This window comes from Bubalus kerabau, chromosome 2 (genome assembly GCF_029407905.1).
Source record: "Bubalus kerabau isolate K-KA32 ecotype Philippines breed swamp buffalo chromosome 2, PCC_UOA_SB_1v2, whole genome shotgun sequence".
NCBI lineage: Eukaryota > Metazoa > Chordata > Mammalia > Artiodactyla > Bovidae > Bubalus > Bubalus kerabau.
Window position 1 is genome coordinate 30840349 of NC_073625.1, and position 14535 is coordinate 30854883.

Here is a 14535-nt window from a genome sequence, read left to right on the forward strand (position 1 = left end):
GCCTCGACCTGAATCCTCAGCATGTTTAGTATCTTCACAAGCAGCTCTGGGGATGCTGGGATGCCTTTACATATGAAAAATGTCAGAACAAAATACCAGTCTGGCAAAGGAGTGCGGCGCCCAGCGAGATCCTGGGTGAGGCTACGAGTGGTGATTATTGTGACGGCCAGTAGAGGGCAGTGTCGGGCCAGGCGCAGGGGAGCTGTCCTAAATGCCTGAGGTTAGTTTCTGAACTGGGGATTCACTGGTTACAAACCTTCCTGAGTAATGGTAGTGGGTGGTACTGCCTTTTTCTCCCCCCACCCCTTTAAGGGGATTTGAGAGTCTACTTCAAGGGCTTGTGTGTGACTATGAGACAATAAATAGGCTGCCCAGCCTTATCCCTCCTGGAGCCATTGATCACTGCATGCTGTTTAATAAGGTTGCCCTTTATTTATTTATTATTATTATTTTGGCCACACAGCATGTGGTATATCAGTTGCCTGATGAGAGATCCAACAAGGATCAAACCTACTCCCCCTGCATTGAAAGCTCAGAGTCTTAACCACTGGGCCACCAGGGAAGCCCAATAGGGTTGCCCTTTAAAAGAGGATTTAGGTGATAGTTTGCACATCCCCAATGCCTACTGTGTGCCAGACATCATGCTAAAGTTTTGCCTACCCCAAATTATTTAACTCTGGACAAACGTATGGGGCTTCCCAGATGGCGCTAGTGGTAAAGAATCTGTCTGCTAATGCAGGAGACCCAAGAGACTAGGGTTCGATCCCTGGATTGGCAGTATCCCCTGGAGTAGGAAATGGCAGCCGACTCCAGTATTCTTGCCTGGGAAAATACCATGTGCAAAGGAGCAGAATGGGCTACAGTCCATGGGTTCCCAAAGAATCAGACACGACTGAGCGACTTAGCACGCACAAAGGTATGATTGTTTTTCAGAGGAAAAAGCTGAGGCTCTCTGCAGTTAAATGACTTGTGTGAGATCCCAGCACGGGGCAGACTTTGATCTGTTGGGCTCCAAAGTGCTTTCCACTCGGCCACGTGCTTCTCATTGGTCCTCAGTTCCTGCCAGTTTTCATCCTTCCTGATGCTTCTATTTTTAACTCAAAAAGCTCCTCTATTCAGATGACGTCTTCAGTTTGGACTGGGAAGCTCTCAATACATCAGAGATACTTCTCACACCTAGCCATGTGATGAGTTGCTTGTTTGAGTTACTCTTTAATCCCCAGGGCAAGTTATCTTTCAACACATTTTATATATGCTAAGAGCACCTAAGCAGAATTATGTACACAGATCATTAGGCCAGGTGCAGCGTCAGCTCCAAACGCTGTTTGTATGCAGATTGCTCATTGACCTGGGCACATAAGCTGTGGCTACAGCCATGACCTAAACTGATTTTTTAATCCCATGATGTGGGAGACTGGTCTCACTACTACGGCCACACCTGACCCAAGGCAGTGAACTTGCATGGGCTAGCATCATACTTCACACATGGGGGTTTTGTTTGTTTGCTGTAGATTGGTGGGTTCACACTGGTGGTTTAGTCACTAAGTTCTGTCTGACTCTTGCGACCCCATGGAGGGTACCCCGCCAGACTGCTCTGGTCTATGGGATTTCCCAGGCAAGAATACTGGAGCAGGTTGCCATTTCCTTCTCCAGGGTATCTTCCCAACTCAGGGATGGAACCTGTGTCTCCTGCCCTGCAGGATGATTCTTTAACAACTAAGCCACCAGGGACTGGGTTGACTCATTAACACTGTGATTACCTCACATGCCTGAATAGCTGAATTTGATCATTCTCTATCAATTGTTGTCATTAATGGTTGATCCAATACTGTTTTGGTACCTGTTGTTGGAGATCGCCCATCAGCCATTCCAGGTTGTACACCAGTTGAAAAGATGGATCGTCGAACATGGCTTGGATCCAGGACCTAAGTGTGCCCTCCCCCTTTTTAAGCAGAATTGAACTCCCCTCCTTATCCCCAGCCCTGCCCCAGTCACAGGTCAGGGCAGCAGGAGAACTAGAGCAACCCCCTGCCCTGGTGGGAGGAAGACTCCTGTCCTGGGTGAATTTATGGGGAGGGAACACAGAAAGGGCCTCCCACCACCTGCAGGCAGACAGGATGGGAGGTGGCTGGAGCCTGTTTTATGCCAAAGTCACCCCACTCCAGTAGCAGGAGGACTGTGGCTGACCTGACGTCACTGCGGGAGGGGAGGGTGGCTAAGTGGGGCGGAGTTGGATGCTTTATCACTAGGGAGAGGGAGAAGAAGCTTCTAGACCGAGGTATTGGTGGGCTCTCTCTTGTGTATGATGTATTTCCTGGAGGCTCAGACTGTAAAGAATCTGCCTACAGTACGGGAGACCTGAGTTTGATCCCTGGGTTGGGAAGATCCCCTGGAGAAGGGAATGATGACCCACTCCAGTATTGTTGTCTGGAGAATTTCATGGACAGAGGAGCCTGGCGGGCTATAGTCCATGGGGTCGCAAATAGTCAGACACGACTGAGTGACTAAGCAAAGCACAGCACAGAAATGCTCAATAAAATGGGAGTGTGTTTCAGAAGGGATTCCATCTTAAATGCAGTAATCAATTCACGTTCTTTTCCAGCTTTGTGCTGAGATGAGGATAGATTAAATTGTCTGGAAATATCCTTGAGCTTTGGTAAAAATTAGCTTTCCCCAAATAAAGAGTGTTTAAAAGTCCCAAGCTTACATTTCTGTCCTTATTCTGGAAATAACTTTTGTTTCTGTACCTGTCTTCTAGTTGCTAAATAATTACACCAAGCTAGCATATTCCAGAAAAATAATACATTCTTTTGAGTCCAGTGACCTCAAAACTCTGAGCATGAATATCTCTAATCAAAAAATCTCTCCCCTCTTAACATTCTGGGGTTATTTTTGTTGCAAGTCCCTACACTTCACACTATAATCAAAGCCTGTTATCTTGGACTTGCAATATTTGTGACTCAGACTTAATCAGGACTGTGTCTAGCACATACATCAGTTGTTGCATTTAAAGATGTGCAAATTGTGAACTTTTCTTTCAACTTGATCTTGCATATTTTGCTTGAAATCGCTTCTTTAACACACCAAATTCTGTCTTTGAACAAGTTAAGAAAATAAGATGTATTTCCTAGCAGAGGTGACCCATAAAGCCAATTAAAGTTTGTGAGTTAGGTCAGTACTTCGAGCAGTTCACTCTTCATTCTTTCGTATCTCTTGGGTATTGAGTAGTTCCTGAACACTCACTAGTCTAAACAGGGTCTCAGCTCATCTTTAGACCCTCCAAATGGAAAAGTTCAGAGAGGAGTCTAGCGGTGGAAAAGTCTGGCTTATATAATGTTCTCAGGCTGCCGAGCTCTGAATCCAGCGTGCAGTTACTTCTTGGCATCGTGTCAATTTGAGGTGATGTCTGTAGATATGTTCAGTCTCTAAAATGCATCCTTTAACTGGAGACCCCTACACTGCAGACCTTTGAAGGAGCCTCTCGTTCTGCAGCTGGACACCTTCCAGAAGGAGAGGCGGGTAGGAGTCCTGTCAGCTTTGTTAGCACCCCTTGTCTGGCAGTCTCCCCTCCTTCAGAGATATTTATGGTACAGTTTGTGCATGATAATCAATTGCCAGCAGCAGGCGGGTCTGGCTTTTCTGAAGATCCGAGCTCCTCCCTGTGATTACCTCGGGGAGAGCCTCAGAGGCAGTCCCTGGATCTGGGGCAGTTTCTACCCAAATGACCTGGTGGGCTGGGGAGGCATCCAGTGGCCGGAGGGCAGAGGCTACTGGGGAGGGTGCGGGCGCTGAGTCCCAGAGACCTGGCTTTGAACTGGAACTCTGCTCTCCTGCCAGCTCCCTGGCACCAGCCTTGCCCCTCAGCCACTCTGAGCCTTACTCTCCCACCTGCCACACGAGCACAGTCTTATCTGCCTCTCAGAGTTGTGTTGAAGACTAAACGAGATGGAAGCATCTAGTTCCAGGTACAGGGAAGGTGGCCGAGACCTGGTAACTAAGTAGTCCTGTTACTAAGCTGATCAGCAGACACCTGTCAAGGTGGCTCAGACTTTTGGCCTTCAGGTCATGACCCCTCCTGAGTCTAACTCCAGCCCAAGTAAAGTGCTTCCTGAGTGGGCTGATTCCTGGAACCTGACCCCTGATCCCTTAGGGTCCCCAGAAGTCAACCGGTCCTTGAGGGCGGATGCTCTATGATGGCATGAAAGCTGGTCCAGCAGCGGCAGCAGCTCCATCTCTGCGGGTTTGTTAAGGCTGCGGAGGGTACCCAGTGCCAGGTGAACTAGTGACCCCCGGTGAGCTAGTGTTAGAGGATCATCGTGGTCAAGAGTGAGGACTCTGGGTCCAGGCTCCCTCAGTTGAATCCTGGCTCCATGTCACCTACCGGTGTGAGAATTCAATCTACCTCTCTGGGCCTCAGTTACTTCACCTGTAAAGTGGGCCTGTTGTGAGTACTTGCCCGTTAGGGTGATCGTGAAGATTAAACGTGCTGCTTTCCTAAAGCTGCTGTAAGTACCACACGCTGGGTGCCTTGGAACACCACAAGCGCATTGTCTTGCTATTCTGGCAGCCAGAAGCCAGACACCAAGGAGTTGGCTGGGCCCTGGTCCCTCTGAAGGTGCCAGGGGAGGGTCCTTGCTCACCACCCCCAGCTTCTGGGGTCCCTGGTGTTCCCTGGCTTGTCAATGACCATCTTCTCCCTGTGGCTTTACAGCATCGTTCCTCTATGCGCACGTCTAAATGCCCCCCCTTATAAGGACATCAGTCTGATTGGATTAGGGGCCCCCTGTGACCTCACTTGAGCTTGATTTCCTCTGTAAAGATCCACTTTCCAAATAAGGTCACCTTTTGAGGTACTGGGCATTGAGGACTTCAATATATCTTTTTGGGGAGGGTACCATTCAACCTGAGGAGGGCATGACAACCCACTCCAGTATTCTCGCCTGGAGAATCCTCATGAACAGAGGAGCCTGTTTGGCTACAGTCCATAGGGTCACAAAGAGTCGGACATGACTGAGCGACTAAGCACAGCACAGTACCGTTCAACCTGTAACAGGTGGACTTAGAACAAACCTTGGAACACAGTAAGCATTACATATGTTTTTAAACTATTTTTGTCTTAAATAATCATCACAGCCAGCCAGGGAAGTATTATTATTATTCCCATTTTAGAGATGGAAATGTGAGGCCTTGAGAATTTAAAGATTAGCCTCAATGTCCACAGCTAGAAACAGGGGAAGACCCCTTCACCCCTACTCTGACCTGTCTGACCACGCACTCATGCTGTCTCCTCCTTCCCCGTCAACCTCTCAGAGATGGGCAGCTTGCCCACAGCTGGTGCCGGGTGTCCATCACACATGCTTATAACCCAGACTTCTGCAGGTGCAGCTCTGGGCTCAGAAGTCACCTGAGGGTTGCCTCTGGGTGAAAACATGTATGCTCTAAAAGAATCACTTCCAAAGTCCGCATTAACATTTTGTAAGCTGTATTTATATCTCTATGTTTTGACTAAACTGATGTGCCTAAAGTATGACTTCATTTTTCAACCAGCTGTTTTGATATCTAGCAGACGTGGCCATATTCATCTAATGGAAACACATGGATGTCAGAAAAACAATGAATGGTTAGTATTAAAGATTAGTATTACTTTGTAAAGGTGATTAGACACCCCAAGAATTCAGAAAGCTTTTGTATAATAGAGAAATTCCTCATTGGTTGTGGAAACTGAGTGTTTAGTGACTGAATTCATTATGTCGTTGTTTCTCAGCATGTGTATTTAGAGACATAAATAAATGGTCTAAAAAAGGCCAAGAGGTTTCATCTTGAAATCAGCATGGTTTTATGTTCCAGATTGCAAATATAACCACTAAAACTATTGCAACCATGAAAAGTGAAGTGCCCAGAATATGATGATGAAAGAGAGATGATCCAAGTTCAAGTCACTCATATCTCTTTGTACCCACATCGTCCACATACAATCTATTAGCACTGGGATAGTGAACAAAATATTCAACCCCTTTGCAGCTAATACCTAGAAAATGTGGAGAGTCATTCCTTACTTCTGAATTCACAGGTGGTGGGTTAGGCCAGGGGTTTCCCTGGTGGCTCAGATGGTAAAGAACCTGAGACGCAAGTTCGATCCTTAGGTGGGGAAGATCCCCTGCAGGAGGGCATGGCAACCCACTCCAGTATTCTTGCCTGGAGAATCCCATGGATAGAGGAGCCTGGAGGGCTACGGTCCATAGGGTCGCACGGAGTCAGACACGACTGAAGCGACTGAGTATCACGCATGCACAAGTTAGAACAGGAAACCAGTTGGGGTGTCTTCCATTCCTGAGATGTGTGTAGGGGCATATGCACTCACAAGGCCGTGTGGCGGGACCTCAGGCTCAGGAGGCCCCCATATCCAGTTAAGGACTCACTCCTCCACCTAAGAAGTCAACACGATTGATTTTCTTGAGAAGCCCACACCTTAGGATTCTCTTTGGCGGCTGTGCTAGGAATTCTCTATTGGTCTCTTTGCCCTCCTCCCCCTTCTCTGGCCTGCCTGGAGCCCCTGGAGGGTCCCACGGATTGCCTCAGCTGGACAGCATCGGGGAGACAGCAGAGGCTGGGTATTGATTTCCCCCTGGCTCCCTGCTGGCTACACCAGCTCCCCCTGCCCTTCAAGCCTGGGGGGACAGGTGCACGATGGGTGAAAGTGGAATAAGCCCGGGTTGCTTCTCCATCTCTTATTGGCCCCCCAGGGCCCTGGCCACCCCATTGCAAACAACCCCTTTGACAACATACATGTGTCATGCCAGGACCTTGGCTGAGTGAAGCTCCGACTGTTTTGAAGTGTACTAGCCCAGCGTGTCATTAAGGAGATCTTGTCTTCCCAGGAAAGGGAGCCCTGAGTGATAGAGTGGAAAGTTCTACATTTTACCTGAATAAAACGTTCACCCCCTCGTCTCATCATTATTTGTACATGCTATCACCTCAGTTGAATACCTCCTGATTTCACGTCTTCTCCTTCACTGTGACTATGAAATAGGAGCAAATAAAGAATGCTTTCTCTAGAATTGCCAGATAGGGTAAAGGATACTCAGTTAAATTAGAAGTTTAGGTAAACAACAAATAATTTTTGAGGAAAAGTATGTTCCATGGAATAATGGGGATATATTTATAGTAAAAAATTGTTTATTTGAAACTCAAATTTAACTGGGAATCTTACATTTTTTTTTTTTGGCTAAAATAAATATAACAACTCTAACTAGAATGGCCTTCTGAAGTGGGCAGTTCCTGTTCAAAGAAACATTTTCTTTTTGTTTTGTTTTTTTTCCTTTTTGTCCTTCCTTATTTTCTTCCTTCCTTCCCCTTGCCCCCATTTTTTAAAGGATTCTATAAACTAATAAATTAAAAGACTCTTGCTCCTTGGAAGAAAAGTTATGACCAACCTAGACAGCACATTAAAAAGTAGAGACATTACTTTACCAACAAAGTTCCGTGTAGTCAAAGCTTTGGTTTTTCCAGTAGTCATATATGGATGTGAGAGTTGTGCTATAAAGAAAGCTAAGCGCAGACGAATTGATGCTTTTGAACTGTGGTGTTGGAGAAGACTCTCAATTGAGAGTCCCTTGGACTGCAAGGAGATCCAACCAGTCCATCCTAAAGGAAATCAGTACTGAATATGCATTGGAAGGACTGATGCTGAAGCTGAAACTCCAATACTTTGGTCACCTGATGCGAAGAACCGACTCATTGGAAAAGACACTGAGGCTGGGAAAGATTGAAGGCAGGAGGAGAAGGGGACGACAGAGGATGAGATGGTTGGATGGCATCACTGACTCAATGGACATGAGTTTGAGTAAACTCTGGGAGTTGGTGATGGACAGGGAAGCCTGGCGTGCTGCAGTCCATGGGGTCGCAAAGAGTCGGACACGACTGAGCAACTGAACTGAACTGAACTGGTAAGTTAATGAGGGCTTCCCAAGAGGCACTAGTGGGAAGCCCTCATTAGCTTATCAGTTCAGTTCGGTCTCCAACTGAGACTCTCCAACTGCCAATGCAGGAGACATAAGAGACTTGGGTTCAATCCCTAGGTCGGGAAGATCTCCTGGAGGAGGCATGGCAATCCACTCCAGTATTCTTGCCTAGAGAATCCCATAGACAGAGGTGCCTGGCAGGCCACAGTCCATGGGGTCAAAAAGAGTTGGACGGGACTGAGCGACTTAGCACGCATGCATAAGCTAATGAGCTACGCAGACTTAGGAGTGATGCAGGAGCTCCGGAGGGCTGAACTGCTTTTGAGAGAACTTTGAAATTCAGGGAGAAACTTTGGAGGTAGGTGCTGTGTAGCAGAGATGAATCAGTAAGGTGTACAAGGCCAGAGTTTTTTGAGTGAGGGGCCAAGAAGGAAACCTTGGTGGGGGTAGCTGAAAGGACTTTTAAGAACACGGATGTCTGACCCTCAATCCGAAGTTCTTTGTACTGCTCTCAGTCTTCCTCTTCGCGCCCCACTGAATCCCCAGTTAAGTTTACCCGACTCATGTATATTTCATGCGAGCGGGTTTCTTTGTGCCACGCAGTGAGCGTCACTTCTGGGGTGCCATATGTCATGGCAGCAGGAGTCTAGAAGGAGAGATGCCTGCGATGTACTGAGTGTCATGGGGAAGTGCAAGAATTCAGTGGAAATGGGGTTGGGACAAATCACGTGGAGAGCTCAGAAGAAAGGAGGCTCCAACTGATCTCCAGATTCCATTTGTTGGTGTGACTCTCTACCTTCATATTAATAATGTAAGTTAATGTTCAGAGGTTTTACTATGTGCCAGGTATTCATCTATGTGGTGGTGGTGGTGGTGGTGTAGTTGCTAAGACATGTCCGACTCTTTGCGACCCCATGGACTGTAGCCCACCGGCTCCTCGGTCCATGGGATTTTCCAGGCAATAATACTGGAGTGGGTTGCCATTACCTTCTCCAATTCATGTATGTATTCATAGGCATATGTGTGTACAGAGCTGCATTTGGAGGAGGTGGGGGAGGAGGGAGAGGAGGCAGATCTTCCTTAACACCGTACCTGAAATCCACCTGGGATTTGTGGTTTGTGACGGTGTCAAGAAAGTTTCTACTGATGTTTTGAGCAAAGGGTCCGAGTAATCAAACTACAGGAGGCTCCATTTAGAAAGAGCGGAGAAAAATCGAGAAGAGTTGCAGATGCATAAAAATAGACACGGGTCAGGCAGAAATATGGAGAGGAGAGCTTGTGGGCTGCAGAAGCCGGTACACTGTGCTCCGTTCTGTTCTGTTCTTTTCCGCTTTTGCCCAAGCAATAAAAACAAAAGAGCGAGAGAAGGCCAGGGTGGGTAAGGAAACCAGCTTGAGGAAGAGCAGACTCAGACTGTCACAGCCAGACTGCCAGCCTTCATATATTCATGCGAAGGAAAGTCAGCTCAGCTGGGACAGAAGATTTGAGCAGACGAGGAGATGGAGAGCGACTGTCTCCTGCTGGCTTCCCTGAAAGGCACTGCTTCCCAGAACAAAGGGATGCCCCTGGGGGCCAGCCCGGCATCTGTGATTAAGCCTTTGAAGAATACCCCCTCTCACTTCAACTCAAGGCCCAATCCACTAAAAGAATAAAACCCACTTTCCGAACAGGGTTCCGAGATGACCTTCTTGTTGAAAGAGCCCCCTCATCACTTCAAAACCCTTTAATCATAGAAGGAAAGCCAGAGTGGATAGCCTTTCCCTTCTCCAGCGGGTCTTCCCAAACCAGAAATCAAACCGGGGTCTCCCACATTGCAGGTGGATCCTTTACCAACTGAGCTATTGGGGAAGCCCCAATGAATAAAACCCACTTTCTGAACAGGGTTCCAAGATGACCTTCTTGTTGAAAGATCTCCCTCTTCACTTCGAAACCCTTTAATGATAGAAGGGAAACCACTGGTTCCGGGGTCTTCTTGGGCACCATCCTCTCCCAGGAAGTGGTCAGGACCCTCCCCACTGGTGCTCATGTCATTCATCCTCTGGAGAGGGGTTGGGTCTCAGGGCAGTGGGGATGGATGATTTACCTGCTTAGGTCTGAGCTCCCCTTAGAACGGATGTGCCCCTCTGAGCCAGCCCAGACCAGCCCGGGTGCTGGTGGTGACCAAAGCCATCTCTGGAGGTCTTGTCTCAAAGGCACTTCCCTGGAGAGGGCCATAATCAAGGTCTCTGAGGTTCACCGGAGTCTACAGGCGCCATTACCAGTTGGTATGGAAAGAAGATACAAAAGCTAATGCTAGGTCCTACCTATTGTTGAGAACCAAAGACCCTTTAGGGAAAAAGTGAAGAGACCCAGATGAGCACAGGAAAGAAGACCTCATCATCTGAAATGTGAAAATACGGTAGAGCTGTGCATTAGCTGCACACATGGATCCTAGCTCTCAGTGAGGCCTTATGGGTATTTAAAAAATACAAGTGGGAGAGGTAGAGAATTTAGTTTAGCAGAAATTCTCCAGGAGAACATTCTCTCTCTGCCTCCCTCTCTTACACATACATGTGCGTGCACACACACACACACACACACACACACACACACCCCATAATCCAGTCATATCACAGCTCTACAGTCTAGGGGAGGCCATCACGTTTCACCCATGAGGGAAAGAGCAAAGGATAGTGAGAAAGCCTGTAAACTTTGGGTCTAGAGGGTTGAATGTGAGTGTTGAAAAGAAGAGGGAAATTTCATCAAATGATATTGTAGGGTTTCTGAGACATACAAGTAAAGGATGGAAGTTGTAAATACTTAAAAATTTTTTTGTGTTTGTTTGCTTCATGCTTCTCTGAATACAGCACATTTTCAAAACTGAATCATATTAGCCCCTGCTTTCATCTGGGTTTCATGCATTTCTCCTAGAGTAATTGAAACAGTTCCAATTAAAAGTAGAGATTGCTGCATGCACGCACACACACACACCCCTCTCCCTACTATTCGAACTTTTTGGCTAATGCTATACATAACAAGGGCTTCCCTGGTGGCTCAGTGGTAAAGAATCCAATTGCCAGTGCAGGAGACGTGGGTTCGAGCCCTGGGTGGGGAAGATCCTCTGGAGAAGGAAATGGCAACTCACTCCAGTATTCTTGCTTGGAGAATCCCATGTCCGGAGGAGCCTGGAGGGCTACAGTCCACAGAGGAGCAAAGAATCGAGCACAACTTAGCAACTAAACAGCAACACGCATAACAAGGTACTTGAGTATGGGGACCACATTTATTCAAATGCGAATCTCTACATCTATCACAATGTACAGTCCATAGGAGCATTTAATAAATGTTAGTTGGAGGAATAAATGAAACTAAGAAGTTCTTTAGTCATTGGATAATTTGCTCAAAGTTTTTATTTATTTGTTAATTCTGTCAATTCACATGTGAAAGCTTTGGTCAGGGTCGAAAAACTAACTCTATAGTTTTGGGCAAAAATAATTGCGTTTGGCTCTCTGGGCTTTACATTGAAAGCATCACTGGTGGAACGCCTGAGTTTCTATGATGAAATAAAAGGTTTTTACTTTGGGATATTTTGAGTCTACAAATTTTCAAAATTATATTTTACGGTTTCTCCTTTTTTTGATTAAAAGTAAAGTGTGGGTGTTGAGGGGTAGGCGCTGGCAAGAAGAAAGAACAACAGCAAACAAACAGGGAACAAAAAAGCCGCTTTGATGAAGCGTCGTCAGTGAGCTCGATGAAGCACGTTTCATCCTGGTGCCAAATGATGCTCACTAAAATCACAGCAATTTTTGATGCACTCGCCAATGTTTGTGTTATTTTTACTTTAAAGATGTAACAGATTGCTCCAAAATAAATAATTTAAGCCTCATGTTTCAAATGAGTCCAAGCGCTGTGTCTTTCACTTCTGCACCCAACAGAGGCTCCTCTCGTGTCTATGCCACACTCCACTGGGAGGGCTGTTTTCTTGCTTTGTTTTTCAAAGCGGAGTCTGTTTTTCACCATTCTGTTCCAAACATCAGGGGTTCTATCATCATTCGGCACTTGAAGCGATAACTCTTCTTTATCCGGGGAATAATGGGAGCAAACTCCATGGCATCTAGATTCGTGATCGAGTGGGAGGAGGGCTTGGAAAGGCTGCGGAGAGAACTCTGGGCTGAGAACATAACCCACGCCCACGGGAATCTACAGTGTGCACACTGATTCTTTTCTAGACGTCGAGCCACGAACAATGGCTCAGGTTTTACACACGATGGTCTCAGTTTAACTTAAAATAGCTTCAGACTTGGCCAATTACTTTCACTTGAGATGGCCCATCGTCAGTCAGTATTGGACTTCTTACTGGGTTGTTTGCCTTTATGGTCTAATCTAAGAGAAAAGAAACATTTATGATTTAAAAAAAAAATAATAATATAAAAAACCAAGAATGTATGCTGTTCTCTGCTCCCTAAATGAACGTGAATGGCTTATAAATTCAGAAAATAAAGATGACATGTAAAAACACCAGAGCAATAAACTGACAGCCTTGTGTCTTCGTTAATGCAGGTCGCCACTGTGAGGTCCATCAGATGACCGGGAACTACATGTGGGACCCCGACACCAACAAGTCATTTGACTTAGGTATCAACAGAGACAGCCGGTTGCCCCTCTGGTGGAACGGATCAGAACCTCTGTGGGTCACTCTGACCAAGGCCAAGAGGAAGGTCTACATGTACTACTGGCCAGGTGAGTGTGCTGACCTCCAGGCCACTCCAGCCTCCCAAACCTCAAAGTACAGTGGCGTCTCTGAGGACAAGCATGCACGGGGAGGTGTTTAAAGACCAAGCCAGGGTTTGAAAAACTGGGATCTTTGTTCAAAAAGCACCTTCTGCAAGTGTTTCTTTATATTTTGCTGCATGCAGATGTGTTTGAAGACCAAGCCAGGCTTTGGAAAAGTGGGATCTTTGTTCAAAAAATGGCTTATGGAAGTGTTCCTCTATATTTTGTTGCCCTGTGGCATGTGGGATCTTAGTTCCCAGACCAGGGATCAAACCTGTGTCCCCAGAATTGGCAGGCAGATTCTTAACCACCAGGGAAATGTCCTTTATATTTTGGTTTGAACAGTAGCATCAGACCAGACACTATGCCATCTCTTACTATCCTTGGTCCAGCAATATTTCTGCAGTATAGCATGCATTTTCATGGGCAAAATTTTGGATACCCAAGAGAGATAAGTAATAGGGTGCTTATTTGCTTTACAAAAGAATTTCGCGTACCAGTTCTATAGATTTTGAGATCTCCTACAATACTGAAAAGAGGGTTCAAAGCTCTTGCAACTTTTTTGGTTGTGCATTAAATGAAGCCTCTGTATTAATAGTCTGCCTGCACATCGTAGGTCAGTGAGAAACTGAAGGATTTAACTTACTTCAGTGAGGGAGATAAGCAGTCTTGTAGACTGTCCTGGAGGCCGCAAGGAGGCTTCAGCATCTCTCATCTTTTTCTTTTGTTCTATTTTTTGGCTGTGCCACATGGCTTGTGGGATCTTAGTTTCCCCAACCAGTGATCTAACCTGTGCTCCCTGCTGTGGAAGCGCAGAGTCTGAACCACTGGACCACCAGGGAAGTCCGGGAGGCTCTCATTTTCTCAGCCAAAACTCTGTCATTAAGGATGACAGGATTCCATGACAACGAAATAATCGACTCACCTCTGTCTTCCCATTGATGGGACTTGTTGCTAGGCAAGTGGGCAATTTGACTTTTCCACACACGTGGCTGCAGACACTTTTTTTCTATTGCTTCATGGTGCAACCCTAGATGATTGTTCTTGTAGAAGGAGAGATGGGGGAGGCCTAGAAGAAATGAAGGGATACAAGCGGAGAAGCTGCTGGAGGGATTTTGCTGGTGGCAAAGTAGCCTGATGAAATGGTGAGAGCGTGGCAGGTTCGGGGAGAATGGGGGAGCCTGGAGAGAAGGGTGAGTAAGCCCAGGCTGAGTCACAGGTGGCTCACATCGAGGACGTGGGCCTTGAGCAGGAGTTTGGAGGATGCTGGTTGGCGGCAGTCACATGGAGAGTAGTTCAGGGCATTCAAGGCCATGCCAGCTCCTGGAGGAGGAGCGTGGAACACAGACAAATGGAGAACAGGGCGACCTGCCATGCTGTGGCAAGTGCTCTAAAGCTGCCACCGAGCAGTGAGTAGGGTCCACAGGTGAGCCTGGGACGACCAGGGCGGCTTTCATATCATATCTGCTACTTCACCTCCCAGCAGTGGAACAGACAGACCAGTCCTGCTGGCAGATGAAGAGTTGGGGGAGTATTAGAGTTGCTTCAGGAGACACCTAGGGTTTGGTCCCTAATGGCTACCTTGGCTGACGTGAGAAGAAGCTTTCAAGCAAGGGTAGGGTTTAGAAGATGCCATCACCTTAAATGGAGGCTCCATTTTTCAAACAGTTGGACATAAGATTAAGAAAACAAGTGGGTGCCTCAGCCAAGCTAATCAGACTCCGAGAGGAGGCAAGCTCAGGTTCAGCACAATGTGATGAGGTCCGGAGCAAAACGCTGCTACATTTTGAGGTCATTCTCAGTAATCGGCATCAACAAGCAC

The 14535-nt window shown here is 46.8% G+C and overlaps 1 protein-coding gene across 1 annotated transcript in view; it reads left to right on the top strand.

The window, feature by feature from the left end:
• Positions 1-14535, top strand: part of ENPP6 (ectonucleotide pyrophosphatase/phosphodiesterase 6) — an 81025-nt gene that overhangs the window by 18479 nt on the left and 48011 nt on the right. The window contains exon 2 of the mRNA XM_055567434.1: positions 12501-12680. Within this exon, the coding sequence (XP_055423409.1) occupies positions 12501-12680 (180 nt within the window). The remainder of the gene's footprint in view (positions 1-12500; positions 12681-14535) is intronic.